The sequence below is a fragment of the Trichomycterus rosablanca genome, chromosome 6 (genome assembly GCF_030014385.1).
Source record: "Trichomycterus rosablanca isolate fTriRos1 chromosome 6, fTriRos1.hap1, whole genome shotgun sequence".
Lineage (NCBI taxonomy): Eukaryota > Metazoa > Chordata > Actinopteri > Siluriformes > Trichomycteridae > Trichomycterus > Trichomycterus rosablanca.
The window spans coordinates 38709870-38728630 of NC_085993.1; the positions used below are offsets into that span (position 1 = coordinate 38709870).

At 38.2% G+C, this 18761-nt stretch overlaps 1 protein-coding gene across 2 annotated transcripts; it reads right to left on the reverse strand.

The window, feature by feature from the left end:
* On the reverse strand, positions 1-17100 carry gga1 (golgi-associated, gamma adaptin ear containing, ARF binding protein 1). 2 transcript variants are annotated; one of them, XM_062997815.1, is made up of 17 exons: positions 17087-17100; positions 14246-14330; positions 13379-13454; positions 11413-11511; positions 10645-10768; positions 10301-10401; positions 8773-8853; positions 8453-8590; positions 7331-7412; positions 7069-7179; positions 6772-6909; positions 5928-6004; positions 5642-5823; positions 5246-5478; positions 4987-5156; positions 4436-4546; positions 1-3564 (listed from the first exon to the last, which is right to left on the reverse strand). In XM_062997815.1, the coding sequence occupies exons 3-17, from the start codon at positions 13391-13393 to the stop codon at positions 3454-3456; spliced, it is 1773 nt and encodes a 590-aa protein (XP_062853885.1). In that variant the 5' UTR covers positions 13394-13454; positions 14246-14330; positions 17087-17100; the 3' UTR covers positions 1-3453. The 2 variants fall into 2 exon arrangements, with proteins under 2 accessions (XP_062853885.1, XP_062853884.1); XM_062997814.1 differs by lacking the exon at positions 17087-17100 and adding an exon at positions 16537-16587.
* Positions 17101-18761: the final 1661 nt, after the last annotated feature.

Sequence of the window (18761 nt, forward strand, 5' to 3'; positions counted from 1 at the left end):
TTTTTAAACCCTCAAGAAAAAGAATAACTTTATTTCCCTTAAATACATATGTGCACTACATTCTTAGTTCTCCCCCCATACTTGTTACGTTCTGTAGTTTTGTTTGGCAAATGTACATAATTGCAATACAGATATTATTTACAGTCAGGAGGAAAACCATGAAGGCTGAGGATGGAACATGGCCTTTTTTCATAATGAGGGGGGGGGAAAGCACCTACAGTTCTCAAACTTTTGACCAAGTCCAGAAACAAACATGATACATTTCTCACTAATTCATTTAGCATCTGTTACATAATGTGCTGTGATAATTTAGGGAAACATTCTTTTAGAGAGGTAAAATAAATACACTGCTATGCAAATCATGAACAGTGACTAACAACACAACCCCACAGAATGACCTTGTTCACACCTGGTCATTTTATGTCTTGAATTTAAGGGGTGAATACGAATGATCCTTGTAGGTGTAATTGCATCTAATGTTTAAGACATTTAAATCTGATCACTTAAACTCCTTAAACTGCCTATGTAAAGTATAAATGCATCAGTCTGTAATTATGCAGTAAACCACACAGTCTTGCCATTGTTGGTGCCTTTGTGCATGTATCTTCTGCATAAAACATCTAAAAACATGACCAGTGACTAAGAGAAACGGGACATTGGATCAAATGTGAATTGAATACTGTTGTCCCAACAGCTGTTGAGTTAAGCCATGTCTTTGATCAAGCATAATAAAGTAGTTAAATTAAACATGATTCTCCATACCTCCTGGAGGTTACTAATGCATGATGTAATAAACTTCTTATTCTCTTCAAACAGCTAACAATCACACCCTTTTGTTTTCTTAAAAATGAGAAGCCTGTCATGCTTTTTCAAGTTCTTTCAGCACCCAGCACACCCGAGTCACTTCATTACTACCTGATAACATGATTGAAGAAGCATTCATTCTGTGTATAATTTATTTTGTATCATTGTTTATTTTAAATAATGTCTTCATTATAATATGTTTTGAAATGTTACTTAAAAAATATTGACATTTATCACCATCATTAGCAAAGTTTGAAGACTTAAGTTTCTGTGTTACACAATGAGTGGAACATGTAATGGGCTTGTTTAATCATAGTCAACAATTATACAACCAGTTAAATATTGTGCACTCATAACTGATTTTATTTTTGTGATTAAGAAAAGATGAGAAGCTAGATATGCTCCTTCACTTTGGGTGTTCTAGTTTTTCCCAATTAAACAGATGGCCCACCTAATTATTAAGTTCAGTTGTTTCAGCCACATTCATTCAATTGTGCTTAAGACACAGCGTTTATGTCTGACCTCACAACCACTGTTTGTCTAAATGGGCACATTTTCACAGACTGACTTATGGAAATCATACACTAGAGAGTGGAGGCTGCTAAAGCAACAAGAAGGGGACAATACAAAAATGGCTGTGGAGTGTCTACAAAGTGGGCAGTGGTAGCTTAGCGGTTAAGGAACCAAACTTGTAATCAGAATGTCACTGATTCAAGCCCCACCACTGCCCGATTGTGGGGCCCAATCATTTGGATTGTATAGGGTCACAATGGATAAAAGTATCTGCTAAATTCCATAAATGTGAATGTGACCTGACTATATATTGCCTGGTGCAACACAAAGTAGTGAAGTGACATTATCTAACATGTCGATCAGTAAATTTGAATACAAGTGTAAATTCATGTGGTTAAAATCCTAACAGGATACGACTCAGATCCAAGTCACATGAAATAACCAGGTGTAAACAGGGGCCAAAAAAATAAAAGTTAAAAGCTACTGAACCAAAATAAACAAAGGAAAAGAAACGTACAGATCTTTGTACACATCAGCATTTAAAAGGAGCAGTACAGAAAAAAGTAAAACATCAGATCAGGCACATATGGTAGATTTGAACAGGACTTCAGCATCCATGTAAAACAGAACAGGACAAATATAGCAGTTTAAAGCTGCCAAATAAGAAATCATTCATTATAAAAGGCAAATCATATAGGGGAGTCTATGAAATACATACAGAATAAAATATGGAATTTATTTAATTATTTTCTTCTTTCATGTGTTCCTCGATGAGCCAAGCCATATAAGTATCCATAGTTTGCTTCTGTAGTTTTACAGTTACTATACACACTTCACTCAAACTGTGTTAAGCCCTTAAATATTCCTGCAGTGTAACACTTAGTTTCAAAAATGGAAACAGTAGTCCATTAGTAGTACAATACTAGAATTCTCCCCTTAGGACAGTTTGGTATCACCCCACAGGATATCTATAAGCCTTTGTGGATGGAAGAAGCCGGATAGCACCGCACTACAAGTATCACATTTGTATTCACAATTGCACTTTGGTTACCACAGCTTGGGTACCACAGGGCAAGAGTTTGTGTGCAGCTATGACAGTGGCTTTACCTGAACTGAGGATCAGTGTTAAGCCAAAAACCCCAAAAACAAATTAACAAACAGATATATTCTTTATCTCCCACTTTATAACTAAATTGTGCATAGAAATGTCTTCTGGAAGATTTGTCTGTGTAAAAAAAAAAACACGATCAAACAAAAATAGAATCTGTATTGTGTCTTACCCTACCCCACAGAAGCAAACTTCAGACACCAAACATCTTGGCTAATCTCAGACAAGGGAAGATTGATGTTAATGCAATTTGGCCCAATGAATGCTTGAACATTTAGTAAATAAGGGTCTGGTAAAAATTCGTCGGACTTTCATTTTTGGTCAGTCATCAAAAACACAACAGTGTTGTGCAACTTTTGTTTAAAAAACAAGCCCAGACAAACAGAACTCTGAGCAAGTCAAGGATACAGTGCTCATCAGACCAAAACGAGATTGGACTTCTATAGCATTTCATATCAAGTCTGTTCAAGTAGCCGCCATTTCGTCTCTCATGCTGATTCCCTCTGTAGTTGAGTATAGCCAATTATTTGACAGTTCTCTCTAACACATACAGCACAATGGAGTATTTATGAAAGACGCGCACACACATTCACACCTCCCATTTAAAGAAGGCCAGAAAAAGTTTCACACAACAAGACCGAAGCAGCAGAGGAGGAAAATGGTTCAATAACGGTAAATAGTTCAGTTCGAGTTGAAGAGAGAGGAAGAAGAAAAAAAAGAAGATGAAAACAGCATAGGTTCGAAACGCCTGAACAGACTCGGATTCAGAAAAATGAGACCCTCGCTCACTTTACCAGGTCATGTTCACTCGCAGTGTTGCACTTCAATTTGCTACTATTCACATTTCACCACAGCTTGGTGTTGGATATAATGCGAGTTTAACACTGTCGTACCTTCAGCAAAACTTGAAAAAAGGTCAAGTGAGAAGGGACTCAGGTTTCTTCTGATTATAAAAGCCAAAAACGCTCCCGTTGGCCGAGACCAACGAGACACGGAGGGATAAAGCAGCAAGGACTCAGTCTTTGCGTCTAAAGGATTCCCCAGGACTCTGGAGGCGGGAACTGCTCTATGTCTCCACTCTCGTCATGGGACTCTTCACCTAAATCAAAGGTCAGCTTGTATCTCAGTCGAACCTTTTCCTGCAGAACAGGTTAGAGAGAGGTTATTCACGCCATCAGTACAGAAACCACAAAGAAAGATATCTGGCTTTTTTTCTTTACCAATCTGGTTTTAATTTTCACTCATTTTCAGATTTGGGATGATTTATTTTTGTAGCTGTTTTTTCTCTAACTCGACAAAACTTTATATTTTTTGACTACTGACAACATTTTGTAAATGGGTGGAAAGGGTCTAATATGTGGGCAGACTGCTGAACAGCCTAGCAGTGGTCCTGAGCCCGGATAAAATAAGGTTGTGTCAGGATGGGCATCTGGCATACAAACTGTGCCAAATCAGGTATGTGGACCAAAATGATTCACTCTGGCCACTAAATATGGAAGCAGCAGAAAAATAAATGAATAAATACTGGCTTTACTCAATGGGTGTTTGCTCATGAAGCTGCGTCATCTTGTATGTAATCGGTTGTATGGATATAAAGACAACAAGGCATGTTCAGCTCCAGCAGTAAATGTACTGCAAACCCAAAATCTCTAATACTCTGATGATATTTTTTATCTGATACTACGCTGTAATGCAAGTTTGTGGCTACATCCTTCATCCTGGGTAAATGGAAACTACTTTTGCACATAAACTAGGATGTATTTTGTGCAAAAAAGGGGAAAATGAGACATGCCTGATGCAAATGATCACATGAACCATTCAAGGTTGAGAAAGATTTGAGGGATATATAGGACTGAATCCATCTCTATCCATCAGATTATGTACCAGATGTAATTTGGTAAAAAAAATTATTTAGCATTGCGGGTTTCAAAGACACTACATTCTGTGTTAATTCAGTTTCTCAGATATCAGAACTAGCAGCTGGATTGAAAAAGTGTTTGTGCGTGTCACCTTGTTAGGGCTGGCCAACAGCAGGACTTGTGTAATTGCAGCAGGAGGAAGAATGGGGTTGAAAGCTGGCAGATCTGTTCCAGATGGTGGCTGCAGCTTCACTCTCATAGTCTATGTAGGCATTAAAACACAAAAAAACTGAACATGAGAAAACCTTTAAGGGTAACCTGGAACTATTGCCTCTTTTTGAGTTTAGAACACTGGTCATGTCTAAAAAGATGAGTCAGGAGACACCTAACAGGTATTTTTTAAAAACTTTTTTCTTTAATAAAAGTACACAAAAGTAGTCTGGCTCTCTTGGAGTTGCCAAATTGAGAATCTTTGGCCTAAAGCTTGAACATCTGCCTGCATAATTAGGGCAGTGGTAGCTCAGCTGTTAAGGTACTGGACTAGTGATCTGGTTCAAGCTCTAGAAAACTTACTGTAACTTATTGTAACCGCTACATCACTCAAGTCATTAAACACCAGATGAAGACAAAGAATTTCAGCACTTAAGCTATCTTGATCATAGCGCACTTTTTTCTTTTAGCAGGTGAAAGAAAGCTAATTACCTTGGGCACGGCCGCCTGGAAGCGGATGTTTGTGAGGGGTATGGGAGCAGACGACAGCATGGAGATGATAACCACCAGGACATCAGGGCGAGATGGAGGAGAGTCACGTGCAAAGTGAAACAAAACGCGTAAGCTGTGCTTGTCAAAGATAGTCACAGGCAACATGCTACCTGTAAGGTGGGGGAGGGGGGAGCAAAGTCATACATCAAATCATATACACCAAAGTATACACAAATGCAGAGAAATGCAAGATTCTTACTGGGTTTAATAGACTCCAGAGGCACGGTAACACTGGCTAAAGAGACTTCATCTTGAGTGGAAGGAGCTGAACTGATGCCCAGTGCAGAAGGCTCATGGCTGGGCTGTGAGTTTAGGAGAGTAGCAGGCTCAGAGGAAAAAGCCAGGATTGGACTGGTGCTTGTGACTGGGTTTGTGTGCAACTTAGTTTGGAGGTCTCGCAAAGTAGGTTTGGACTGAGACTGAAGTTTATCCCTGCAAAGAAAACACTGATGAGCCGAACCATTAGAACCACCCACCAACACCCACAAACAGATTAAGTTGAAATGATTTGTGAAGCATTATTTTACAGTAAATGGACCTACAGACTTCCTGACATCATGAAAAGTCAAAACTATTTTACAGATAGTGGCTGTACCATTTGACCTGCAGGTTCTCAGGCGGCAGCGATTGCTGGAGTAGGGTCTTTCCCAACAAGTCCAGCTCATCCAAGGCCGTCGTGGCAGGAGGTGGGACACTGGCAGGGTTCTGGGCGGCCACTGCAGGCAATAGTACGGCAGCTGGTACTGGGGGTACGGGTGTGTCTACGGTATCTGACAGCTGACACAGACAAACAAGACTTAACATGAAAACAGCACAAAAGAACCTACAATAATTATTGATGATAGTTTACAGCACTGATTTTTCAACATGATCTCTCTCACCTGAAAGGAGTTCCATGTGGTAGCATCCCCATACTGGGAGGAGATCAGATTAGAAATGGGTGGAACATCGGTTAGCCCTGAAAAAACATACCACTGCATGAGCTCTCGTTTACATTTTAGGCATTTAGCAGATGCTTTTATCGAGAGCGACCTACAATTATTACTGAACACACAATTTGAGCAATTGAGGGTTAGGGGCCTTGCTCAGGGGCCCAACAGTGGCCACTTGGCGGTGGTGCTGTTTAAACCGGCAACCTTTTGATTACTAGTCCAGTACTTTCCAGCTGCTCTACTCTTATACAATTTGTCCAAGTTTTTTTTTAATTTACTTTTAATGTACAGTCACCAAGCACAGATACACCTGGTCAAACATTTAATTATAAGGTACACCTACCATACGGATGAACTTTGGGTTATACAATAACTGAATGCGGCCCTTATAAATATATGAAAAGGTCAAAAGCCCATGATCACAGTCTTTATTATTCGTTGTTTTTTTTTTGTTTTTTTTACCATTGATCATTTAATTTGGGCCAGCATGTAAAACCGCAAAAAAGCAAATATTGAAGAAACATTTACCTGGATTTAAACCAAAAACTAATCAGCTACCTACTAATGCAATAATGATTGAAATAAGCCTGCAGCTTTTAAAAAAACAAATGCATATTTTACCATTTCCAGAAAAGTCTTACACAAGATTTTAAGGCCCATGGGAACCCTGCATGTTCACACTATACTTTACCCTTGCTGATAGCGATAAAGAGAAGACCATAACAGCAACTCCTCCTACCAAACATCTGTATTCACTAATAAATAGGAAAGCTAAGCCAAGGTCAGCTCTTACCCAGAGACATTAGCTCATCATCCAGCAGGCTGATACCCAGCTCTTGTGATGGTGGGGTCTGAGAAGGGAATTCTGAAAATGCTAGGGATGAGGGCGACGTGTCAAGTCCAGTAAGGTCCAATAGCGCTGTGCTGCTCCCTGCCAATGAAAAGTTAATTTTTTTTAATTTAAAGAAGAAGCACACTACAATACATGTTATACTTTGAACAGACACTGGGAGTAATTTCACTACAGCAAGTGTTCACGTGTCATGTTGTTTGTGATGTAATAGGTGTGTGTAGTTTTGTGTGTGCTTACCCTTGATTGTGGTTGTGGCAGTGGTTTCTCCATTCACCTCCTCTCCCTTTACAAGCTGCCTATACAGGTTAATTACCTGCGTCAGGCTGTCGTTGGCCTGCAGGATCTCCGCTGCAAAAGAAAAAAAATTCTCTTTGATGAACAATACACATGCAGAAGTACTAAGTACTGTACAATGATTTGTGCTTTCACATCATGCTTCTGCTACACTAGACTCTCAAGCTGACCCTTAGGAACTAATAAAACATCTGTTGGTTCTCACCTAGAGCTTCATCGTTGTCTTCTGTGTCACTGGCCAGCCTGAACAAGGTAGGTCTCATCTTCTCACATCTCTGGTACAAATCCTGGAAGTACCACCACAAATACACAGTTCAAATAATAAAAAAAAACCTGAATAAACTCTACCTAAAGACAGAGTTCTTAAAATAATTATTATATAACATAACTCAGTAAACTAGTCAGTCATGTAAAACATAATGGGTCACATGATGGCTTTAGTGTGGTGCAGCAGTAAATTACGCCAATGCTATGGGCGGGGTGGGAGTCTACCCAGATATGATTGACTATGCCCGGGGGGAGGGTTTGAATTACAGGATGACAAACCTAACCAGGATAAAGCAATTGATTAAAAAAGTTTTCCTAAAGGTTTCTACAATGTAAAGTGTACTGTTTCTTTTTCTTTACTTTATTATTATTAAAGTCAGGCCTTACATTTAAATAAACCTAATTTTGTTCAGTCAACATAAAAAAATAATGCTAATCACGAATAAAATGAACATGCAGTGCCACCATCTAGCACCACACATAAAAAGTCACATCAGAGAAAGGAAAGGCCAAATAGGAAATGACCTACACGATGCTGCAACAAAGACTCCCTGTTATGCTGCATTCACATGATACACAGCAAAACCCCATTCACTCTGACTGTCCCTTTGTTTCCTATTTAGTGAAGCAGTGCTGCTTACCGTGCCACTGCACTACCCTGAGAACTGCGTAATGCGCAGATTAATCATTGAACTTTGACCCCGTTTACCACAGACCTTTTTAAAGCAGCAACAAAAGTAAAAGGCTGCCTTATGAGAGTCCCGCTAGGCAAAAAATCCACAGCAAGAGTGCAGTGCAAGCAGCAGGGGTCATAAATAGACTTTGGGGGGGAAAAAAGATGTATCCAAATTAGGGCAGTGCAATTAAAGTCATTTGTATTTTCATCTACCGTGGATGCAACATTCACATCAGTAATTGCCTTGGATTTCTTATTCACTGATGGAAACAAAATCAACTGTGCTTCAAAATAGTAATTAGGGCTTAATGTGACGTTTGTGTTTATCTAGTAATCACCATATTGAAAGCATGAATCAAAGACAGCGTTTGTGTGTTCTCACACCTTGATGAGCTCCTCATTGTCATGCGAACTGCATTCTTTGCTGTAGTCTCCCAGAAGCTGTGTGAGTAATTTGACACTCTCCTTCACTTCCTGAATAGTGTTTACTCTCTTTGATACCTTCTCCATGCGCTTCTGATCCTGCTTGTGCACACACACATTATACCAAATTTGACACTGTAGGTACATTGCAACCAGCTAATAAGTACATAGAAAAACAAAAGAAAACAAAAGCAAAACATTTAGTGAGAAATAGGGACATCTGTCTTGCTTGCAGTCAGCAATCAGGACACACACTGAGACATCAGTGCACACATACTAACCTCCTGAACCATTTCCTTAATAAGCTTGTTTGCTGCTCTTAAGTCCTCAGGGTGAGTGCTATTAAGCAAACGAGACAGCATCTAGAGAGGGAGAGAGAAATAATTATTTATTAAAAACAACAAATTCAAAATCCTCCAACCCCTAAAATCCAGTTATGTAGGCTCATCGTTTACACAAGAGCAGGTCATCTACATTCCAGAAGTTTACGATCACACCAGATTACTTGGAGACTTTAATAAAGACCACTTTCCTGAAGCTTAGTCATAGAGCTTTTGTAAAGTTCAAAGCAATCAACACTTCAATTCATCCCAAAGGTGTTCAGTGAGCTTCAGTCAAGGCCCAGTGCAGGTCATTATGAACCTACATTATACTGGAACAGAAAAGAGCCTTCCCCAAAGCGGGGGTGAATTGCGATGGATTGCCGCTCTGTCCAGGGCATTCCTACCCTGTGTTTCCCTGTACAGCCATACCTGCTACTGCCCTGACCAGGAAAAAGAGGCTGATGAAAATGAAATAAATTTTTAAACCTGTTAGCCATGGGTCTGGCTGAAAAACCTAAACTCGATAATCAGAAGGGGTGTTCACATACTTTTGCACATACTAAAATGCATAGTGCCTAATCTTTTTCTTCATAAATTCTTCATAGATTTATGTTTAAAACACCAAAGCTAGGCGCTCTGGTTAACTTGGGGAAGCACTGGTGCTTCTGGACATGTGCCACTTTGTAGGGATTAGTTACAACCTTAATCCAACCCACCTGACTAGCAGCAGCTTATTTAGGTTTCTAAAGGCATTAAAATACTTTAAAAAAACATAATCATTCTTATTTAAACAATGAGCAGGTAAACTAAAAGTAACCACACTTTCGGAGGACCAATACATAAAGGTTTGTTTACTTAGTGACAGAACAGCACATTATGTATCTGCACGGATGCAGAATGTGCTGAATAAAGAGCGAGCAACAACAATTACCAAATCTACTGACAAATGAAGGCTACACAGAAGTGGTCTCAAAGGACAAGAAGCTGCCTCTAAACCACTTCTCAAAAAAGTAAACAAGACAAAACGTTTGACATGAGCAAAGGTGTTAAAACTATGGATGTTGATGACTAACTGATAAACCAACCAGTAAAAGTCATTGACTAATGCTGTTGATTAACAGTGCCATTTTAATTCATTTTAAGAGCTGACTCTTGATTTGAATTGATCTCTACAGAATGATAGTGCCAATTTGTCAGTTTTATCTAGCTGCAAAATTCTAACCCAAATGGAAAAAAAGAACTTTTTAATGCATTAATATTATTTAAATATGAATTGTTGTTACATTATTCCTTATTAATATATATGCACCAATGAGCTAAAACATTAGGACCACCTGCCTAATATGCTGTTAAGACTCTCTGACACCTTCAAAAGATCTCTGAAGGAATCCTTGTGGTGCCAGGATGTTATTACATAATATGTAATAAAGAAATACTGTATTAAATTTAAGACAAAAGGAAAATAGAGGCATTTTCACTAGTCTACCTTTGATTTCTCTTCATCCTCAAAGATGGCATTTTTGGGTCTGGGTGGTGGAGGGGGTATAGGGTTGTCATCTGGCAAAACAGGGTCCTGTTTCACAATACCTGGAAGACAGACAAGAAGCTGTCACTTAGCAACATTGAAAACATTTACTAGGACTTCCTGTTTGTGTCTACTGGTGGAGGAAATGACACCTAACTAAAATACAAAATGGCTTAAACTGTGCAGCTCTGGTTTAAATTAAAGAATAACTAAATGAATCAATTATTATAAAGGATGAAGGTTTAATTCACCATCATCAGATTTACAGCTTCTTCGAGTAAACACGTGCTTGCCTCTCTGCTTACCTTGTTTCTTCAACATCTGATAAGCATCAGTTATTTTGGTTTCTTCAGGAAACCCCATCGTCCAGCTGTACATGATTTCTAGAACTTTCTTCTTCACTGGCTCTGGGGCCCTAGAGCCCAGATACTACAAAACAGAATGGAATGGAATGGAATATTGGCATAAAAGTCAATTCCGGTCAAATACACCATACACAATTCTGAGACATTTTTTATGCATTAAAAAAATGCAAATGAATGCGAAACCAAGTAAAAAGAAAAACCCCAAAACAATCAACTTTAATGTGTTTTATTTATTTTTATCTACACTAATTTGTTAATGAGGTTCAATTAGTTTTCTCTAATTGTGCTTTTTCCACATACTGCGTGCTTTATTTAAAATCATTATTAGTGTTTGCAGCTGAACTCACAGCAATATTGGAAAAAAACACTAAATACAAATATGCTGGTAAACTGTAATTACAGATGTGGAATCCCACATATCATTAAACAGTGCATTCATTGATTGTCATTGCCCTGTGTGCTTGCTTCAGCAATGCTTACAAAGAGACAATTCCACTGTGGATTGATTTATTTTAACACTGATGCGACACAAGGCACATTCAGTGTGAAATCAGCATAATCCAAGGAAACTACAGACTACTGCCAGAACTAGTGGCCTTGGTAAATACATTAAGCCATAACAGGAAGGAATAGCAAAAACATGTTTAAAAAAAACATCCCCAATCATCTGAGATTTCATTCAAACAGAAGCAGCCGCAAATGTCTTACCTTAGGAGAAACCACCTTGATGAGTTCGTTAAGAAAGCGGAACTTCCCCACCTCATTATGAAACCGTTTTCCACAGTTCTTCATGCAGGTCTCCAGAACCTTAACACACAAACACACAGTTGTACAGAGAAAGTTGGGCACCACTGACCAAATTACATATTTTGTGCAGTTTAAACATTTTTTAAATAGCCTCTTCATTAAATTTGTTTAAAAACATCAAATAGTACCAGACGTTGCTGAACTGTTACCTGTAAAGTCTCAGAAATAAAATAACCTTTTAGACTGTTTGGCAGGGCAAGAACTGTCATTAATAATTGTTATCTACTGACAATCTAAACCATATTATTTTCTCTGACTCTTCAAACCATGTTCTAACACTTAACAACCACATGCTTTTAATAAGGAGGATCTAAACATTTTATAAACACCAAGTTTATTGGTGGTTACAATGCAGAGGATAGCTACAAAAAACAAAAATTTCCTGCTCTTAACTTCTACTAAATTAAACTGTACGAAATGACAGTCATATGAAACCATGAATGTCAAGGCAAGATCAAGAAGACAAAGAACACTCAATTGAACTGCTTGTGTGCTAATCAGATAGACTGAGCAAACCCCCATATGACAGCAAAGTGCAAAGTTCTGTGCAGCGCTGCGTGCACAAGCATAATTTCCATTTAAACGTTGTCAGAAACAAAAAAACCTTTACCTTATCGCAAAGGTAAATCTCTCAAATCATTTAAACATGTATGCCAGAAGTAAATTGATTAAGTAAAAATTAACTCCTCGAAAAAAAAAATTACTAAAGATATGTTTAGAGAAAACATGAATAAGTATGTAAAACACCCTGCCATCTGCTAAGCCTGGATGTGGATCTATGCTTTAGGGTTGTGTGGCAGCCAGCGGCACAGAAAACATTAGAAACAGATGGAACAGATTTAACTAAATAAAATCAAATATGACAGTCAGAGAACTAAAGATTGGATGTTCCGAACATAAACCAAAATCCACCACAAACTAGTTTAAGAAATGCACCTCAAGGCTAAACTCATAACCTTAGAGCAAACTAATGCTGACACCAAATATGATGACTGGTGATCTATAAAAGAACAGTCAGCACCAACACTTGCAGCATGACTAAATTGCCTCTTAGGTGTAAATGATTGGTTTAATTGAGGTCTATCTGCTTTACAGTAGGAAGATCACAATAAGCAAACAACAATAGCTTCTAATAAATGTAGAGATGATGCCAAGCTTTAAAATAGTAATCCCCTGCTCATATAATTTTGATTAAATGTCCACAAATATTTATAGCAAAGGATGATCTGCCTTCCCAACACATTCAGACGCAACCACTGAGCAGAACTGGCTCTTCAGCAAGCCTTTAGTTTATGGAATGTGTTTCTGTGATTCAAGAGCAAAGCCTTACTGTAATTAGAGATGGAAGTTTCGTTGCACAGACAAAAACAACTGTGAAAATCATACTGTTTTACTTCCAAGTTTCCCTTCTGTTTTTTTAATATTCTAGAGTCTGCACATCTCAGGGATATTAGCACAGACAATGAATATGCACAAAATGAGTATGAGAGTCATGTGATACCACATGACTTTCGTGTTTAAAAAAAGATTATTGGATATATGAGTAATTCCAGTCAATAGAGCAGTATATGTGATGTGGGGGCTGATTAGTTAAGGGCAGAATAAGACTCTTTTCTAAGAATTGGCATGAGAAAAAAAAATGATATATTATTATATTACATAATATATAATAATATTTATTTTATTATATATTTTAATAATAATCATATTAATAATAATGGGCTTTAACTTGAATATAAAATTATTTTTATAAAACGCTATTTCAGACAAAGTGAAACTTTTAAGGAGTCGGGGCACACTCCATAAATGATCAGTGCAAACAGAATATCTCACAGCTGTCCCAAAATGTTTCAAAATGTGAACTTACCGTTAATGCCTGCATGGCTTCCCACTCCTGAGGCGACTGAATCTTATGGGCCAAAAGCCTGGTGGCCAGCTGGGGACTGCACAGAAAAGACAGTCAGATTCAATGAAGAGACAATCACTATATAGTAAACCCTGTTAGGTCTAACAAGAAGCTACCAACTTGTTCAGCACCAATATTTAAACATGTCTGGGGTATGTTACGACAGTGATTGCCCCCCTGAACGCCCTCAGACATAGCCAATCATGTCTCTGTAGCTGACAGCATCACTGAAATTGAAACCATGGACCTCAGCGGTAGTGGGCTAGCTTATTTTATGCTGTGCACTCAAGAACCCCAGTCAGTGATCTTTATTTAATGGGCAAATTCTGCATGCTAAAACTACCCATCAAATTGGAAAAGCAAACTAGAGTTTAGTTTAATTGCTTTCTGTGCTAAATCCAACCATTCACAAAAAGAAAATAGAAAATAGATGCTGATTCAGACATAAAGAACAGATCTATCCACCCATCTCTATTAATTTAGATCAGTCCATCTTTCTAGCTATTATTGCTTTTGAGAAAAATGGTAAACTTTATGTTCATTTACACACCATCCTGTTAAGTAATGGCATTTAATAACTGGCAGAACCAAAAATTGCTGAATCAGAGGATACAGTTCTATATCAAGTAAAATGAATACATACAGAATGTGCAGCGACAACTTGTGCACCAGCCTTATAATGTTAGAGAGAAAAATCTTTTTATAAATGCTACACTTCAAAATGTGTACACTAAAGATTATCTTAGGGAGGCAAACACACTTTTAGTACTTTGTCCATAGGTACTAAATAGAGTAGAAGAAAACTAGCAAATATGAATTGGGACTCACCCTTCAGGTTCATTGCTGAGCTGTTCACAGAAAGCTTTAATGTTGTCCCAGTCTGTTTCTCTGTTCAGTGGGTTGGTTGCTTTGTCTGCAAATGACAACAATATGGACAATTCACAAAGATTAGATTACCATTCATCAGCACTTCAGGTTAAAATTAATGAGCATCATCTGGAGAGCTTGTTACATTGATGTTATCTCAGTTTATATTTTTCTCATTAATATTAATATAACTTTTAATTTGAGAGATAATCTTACCAATTTACTATAATGTTTGTTTATGAGGATTTTAACGTCATGTTTTACACTTTGGTTACATTCATGACAGGAACTGTAGTTACTCATTACACAAGATTCATCAGTTCACAAGGTTATATCGAACACAGTCTTGGACAATTTAGTGTCTCCAATTCACCTTACTTGCATTTTTTTTTGGATTGTTGGAGGAAACTGGAGCACCCGAAGGAAACCCACAAGGACACAGAGAGAACATGCAAACTCCACACCACACAGAAAGGACCCGGACCACCCCACCTGGGGATCGAACCCAGGACCTTCTTGCTGTGAGGCGACAGTGCTACCCACTTAGCCTCCGTGCCACCAATTTACTATAAAACAGTACATTCATATTTGCATAACCACAAAGCTTTGTGATTATTATGCAGATAATTTTAAAACAAAAAAAATTAATTACCTCTGTAGTTATTAACAATTATTTTAGATTAAAATGTTTTTGCAACAACCTTACAAGCTGACAGTGCTTTAGGCTGTTTCTGTTCCAGTTTCTGTTACGTTCTTTAGAAGTATTTCCTGTCATATTTATTTTAGATTATTTTATTTTTTACATTGTGCAAAATCATGTGCAATCAGTGTCAGATTATAACAGAGAATTCTTCAAACAAAGACCTGGCAAAACACTGGCAAGTCATAAATTACAAAAATACATAAGATTGGTATGAAGTAATAGGAGTAATTAAAATGACTGTGTTGAAACAATACCATTTCCTATAAGTCACAATGTTCCAAACCATTGGCCTGGTTTGGCCTTTAATGGACACAACAGGACATGTTTAAGGGAGGGAGGACAGAAAGAGAAATCACCGCAATGTCACTACAACAGCAACTCCTGTCTGGTTGAGTGGATACACAAGTGGTAAAGGATTATGAAGAAAAATGCATGCTTTTTTTTTATGTTTTAAAGTTCTTTGTAAGAATCTACGGCTGACTGATGTAAGGAAGCAACCAATAATGTCACACAGAACACAGGAGGTGTGTTCTAGTCTTGCCACTAGAGGTAACCAGAGTGCACAGGGGAATCGAGAATGTCCAAATTCTGAAAATGCATAAAGAAAGGAAACCCTTGGTGCTGACAACAATCTTCCAGAAATCACATAGATCACGACCTGCTTTGCAACACTGCATTTCAGCCAACAAATATTGTGCAATTTTACAAGACGAGCTGCACTTTATGTTGTGTTTTATATAATGCTTCTGTGATTCAAAATTACAGCAAATCCATAAATACTACCAACATTCCTCAGAGATGGTATGATTAACAACATAAGTTACGCAACTTTCTTTAAGTTTTGGAGCCCAGACTAAAGCATTCATTCTTCAAGGAACTAAAAGATATCTTTGGAAAAATTCTTCAACATTCCACTGCAAACCAACCATGACCTGAACGAGAGCATTCCTGAGTAAAGCTGTCCTGAATGCAAAGAAATATTCACTAGCTCCTTCACATAAATATATTGTTGCAAATGTTTATTATTTTAACTGTTGGGAGCTTCTATACGTACAAACAACACGTTAACATTTGACCAATGAATAAATATGAAACATAAATACTCTGGCGTGGTCTAGTTAGCAGACTGACTAGCTGGCATGTCAAGTTGAGTTCATGTGATGTGATGCCTCCCTGATTCGCTTACACTGAACTGACAGCACTTCTGACTAGCGTAGCAGGCTAAACCATCTTTAGTCGACATGTTAGGTTTAAAACATTTCCTGCAAACGGTTTAAAAACAGGTGCTGTAACATTAGTTCACTTTACTCATAAATACTGACATGTTTAAGTGAACTTGTTCATGATAAAATGTGGCTAATAAACAAACTTAGCTCACTGACGGGGTAAGCTAGCTAGTTAGCTTCACGACTTGGCACCAATACGCCTCGTACAAAAGACAACCATAAAAAATGCACCACGTATAATTACTACTAATGTGTCTCGTTAAACATTATAACATATTAAAAGTGTCCTTAAATAAACAGTTAATTGAAACTGTGTGACTCACTGACGCGAGACTCCAAACTCCCTTCCTCTGGCGGAGCCGCCATCTTTCGGTGATTACTACCAACTGCAAGAGAACTCTCGCGAGATTTCATTCATACAATCTCTACTCTCGCGATCTGTGATCATCTTTTGCTTCGTTTTAATGGGTCATGATGATTGATTCAGCTCACCATTAAGAGTCGACTCGTTTGACTTCCAAGTCGTAGTGATTTGGTGTATAACATATTATTATACAAATTAACCTCTAGTATCCTCATTTCAAGTAACAATACTGAATTAAATAATACATGTTTAATATTTACACGACATAAAGATTAATACACTGCAACATAAATGTGAATGATCTACTGACTAATGAATATTTATAAATAAATACATACCTATATTAATTAAAATCTCTAAATTGAGCAATTTAAAAAATAAAACTTAAGAAAGATATGTATGTTTCGCAACGCTCACCCAAAAGAACTGACTCAAATAATGTATAGGATAATGCAAGGATGTAAGGATAATGTAAGGAGCCTTGGTGTCGTCCTGGATAACCAACTGACCTTCTCTCCTCGTGTAGCCAACATGACGAGAGCGTGCCAGTTCCTCCTCTACAACATCAGAAAGATTCGGCAATTTCTCTCCATAAAAACCACTCAGATTCTGGTCCAGTCACTTGTAATCTCACGGCTGGACTACTGCAACTCCCTCCTGGCAGGTGCTCCTACGTCCACTATTAAACCCTTGCAGCTCATTCAAAATGCAGCTGCTTGCCTGGTTTTTAACCAACCTAAACACTGCCACATCACCACACTGCTGCGTTCTCTTCACTGGCTTCCTGTAGCTGCACGCATTCAGCTCGGTACCACGCAACCTCCGAGCCACTAGTCTCGCCCAACTTTGATTCTCCACCCAGAACTCAAGGAAGACGAGCATCAAGGCTTTTGCACTTGCACCCAAGTGGTGGAACGAACTTCCTCTGTCTGTCCGAACATCAGAATCAGAATCAGAATCAGAATACTTTTTTGATCCCAGAGGGAAATTGCACATCTGAGTATCTTGCTGTCTTCAAAAGACGATTAAAAACCCACCTCTTTACTAAGCACTAATCTGACATGTACTTACTTTCTAACACTCTTATTCATTTCCTGCAAAAAATCCCACTTTGGTTCTAACAGGGTTTCAGCAGATTTGTGTTCTTGAACTGTTGTCTACTTAAACTACTGTAAGTCGCTCTGGATAAGAGCATCTGTTAAATGCCAAAAATGTAAATGTACATAGCCGATAACGATGCTTTGAGTTATAACCTTAAAGTACATGTGATTATTTATTTCAGATATTAAAAAAAAAAAACCTTTGGTATGATAAACACAAAAATAACTTTACAGGGCAGCAGCTATTCTGTAAACCAGGGTAACCATATTTTGGTTCTCAAAAAAAAAGACACACTTGCCATCCACAGGCAGGATGGCAGCATGGGCCAGACGGACACCTGCACTGGGTTGAAAGTTTGATTTGGGGGGGGGGGGGGGGGTAATATCATGTAATGGGTGGCACCATGGCAATATGTATAAGGTAGAGTTTTAAATATTTGACAAATGCATCAGTAACCATGCAACTATGTTCTTGAACTTTAATAAACAAACGGTTTAAAAACAAGACAACTAACAAATACAATAATGGTCAGATAATCCTATTACTTTTAATTCAGCGTTTAGCCCTAAACGATAATAAAAACAAATAAAATAGTTCATCAGTAGATATATTTTGACAGAATGTGGCGCTATCACAGCGTTTACAGTAACCTCTATCTTGGTATGCACATTTGGAAATGTTCACGCTCTTTCAGAATCAGGAAAAGCCTTTTTAACAAGGCAATAGTGCAGTCCATTGATCTGTAGCTGTTGTGATGCTTCCTGGTGTAAAATGCAAAAACTCCCTCTGCAGCAGTAACAGCATCTTCTGATTTACCCGAGCTCACAAAATAGTTCATTTACCTGACGAACCAGCATTTTAAAGAAAAAGAAAAGAAACTCTGAGGTCTCTGTGGGGTGGCGGTGGCTCAGTGGGTAGCACTGTCGCCTCACAGCAAGAAGGTCCAGACGGGGTGGTCTGGGTCCTTTCTGTGTGGAATTTGCATGTTCTCCCTGTGTCTGCGTGAGTTTCCTCTAGGAGCTCCGGTTTCCTCCCACAGTCCAAAAACATGCAGTCAAGTTAATTGGAGACACTGAATTGCCC

Bases quoted from the DNA above. Each gene is read 5' to 3' on its own strand.
- gga1 (XM_062997814.1), bottom strand. From the start codon at position 16,579: ATGGCGGCTCCGCCAGAGGAAGGGAGTTTGGAGTCTCGCGTCA. The intron at 6,910-7,068 runs GTAAGCACACAC...TTTCATTGGCAG, and splicing joins TGCCACAACCACAATCAAGG to GGAGCAGCACAGCGCTATTG. The intron at 4,547-4,986 runs GTAATTAGCTTT...ATGCCTACATAG, and splicing joins TCCAGGCGGCCGTGCCCAAG to ACTATGAGAGTGAAGCTGCA.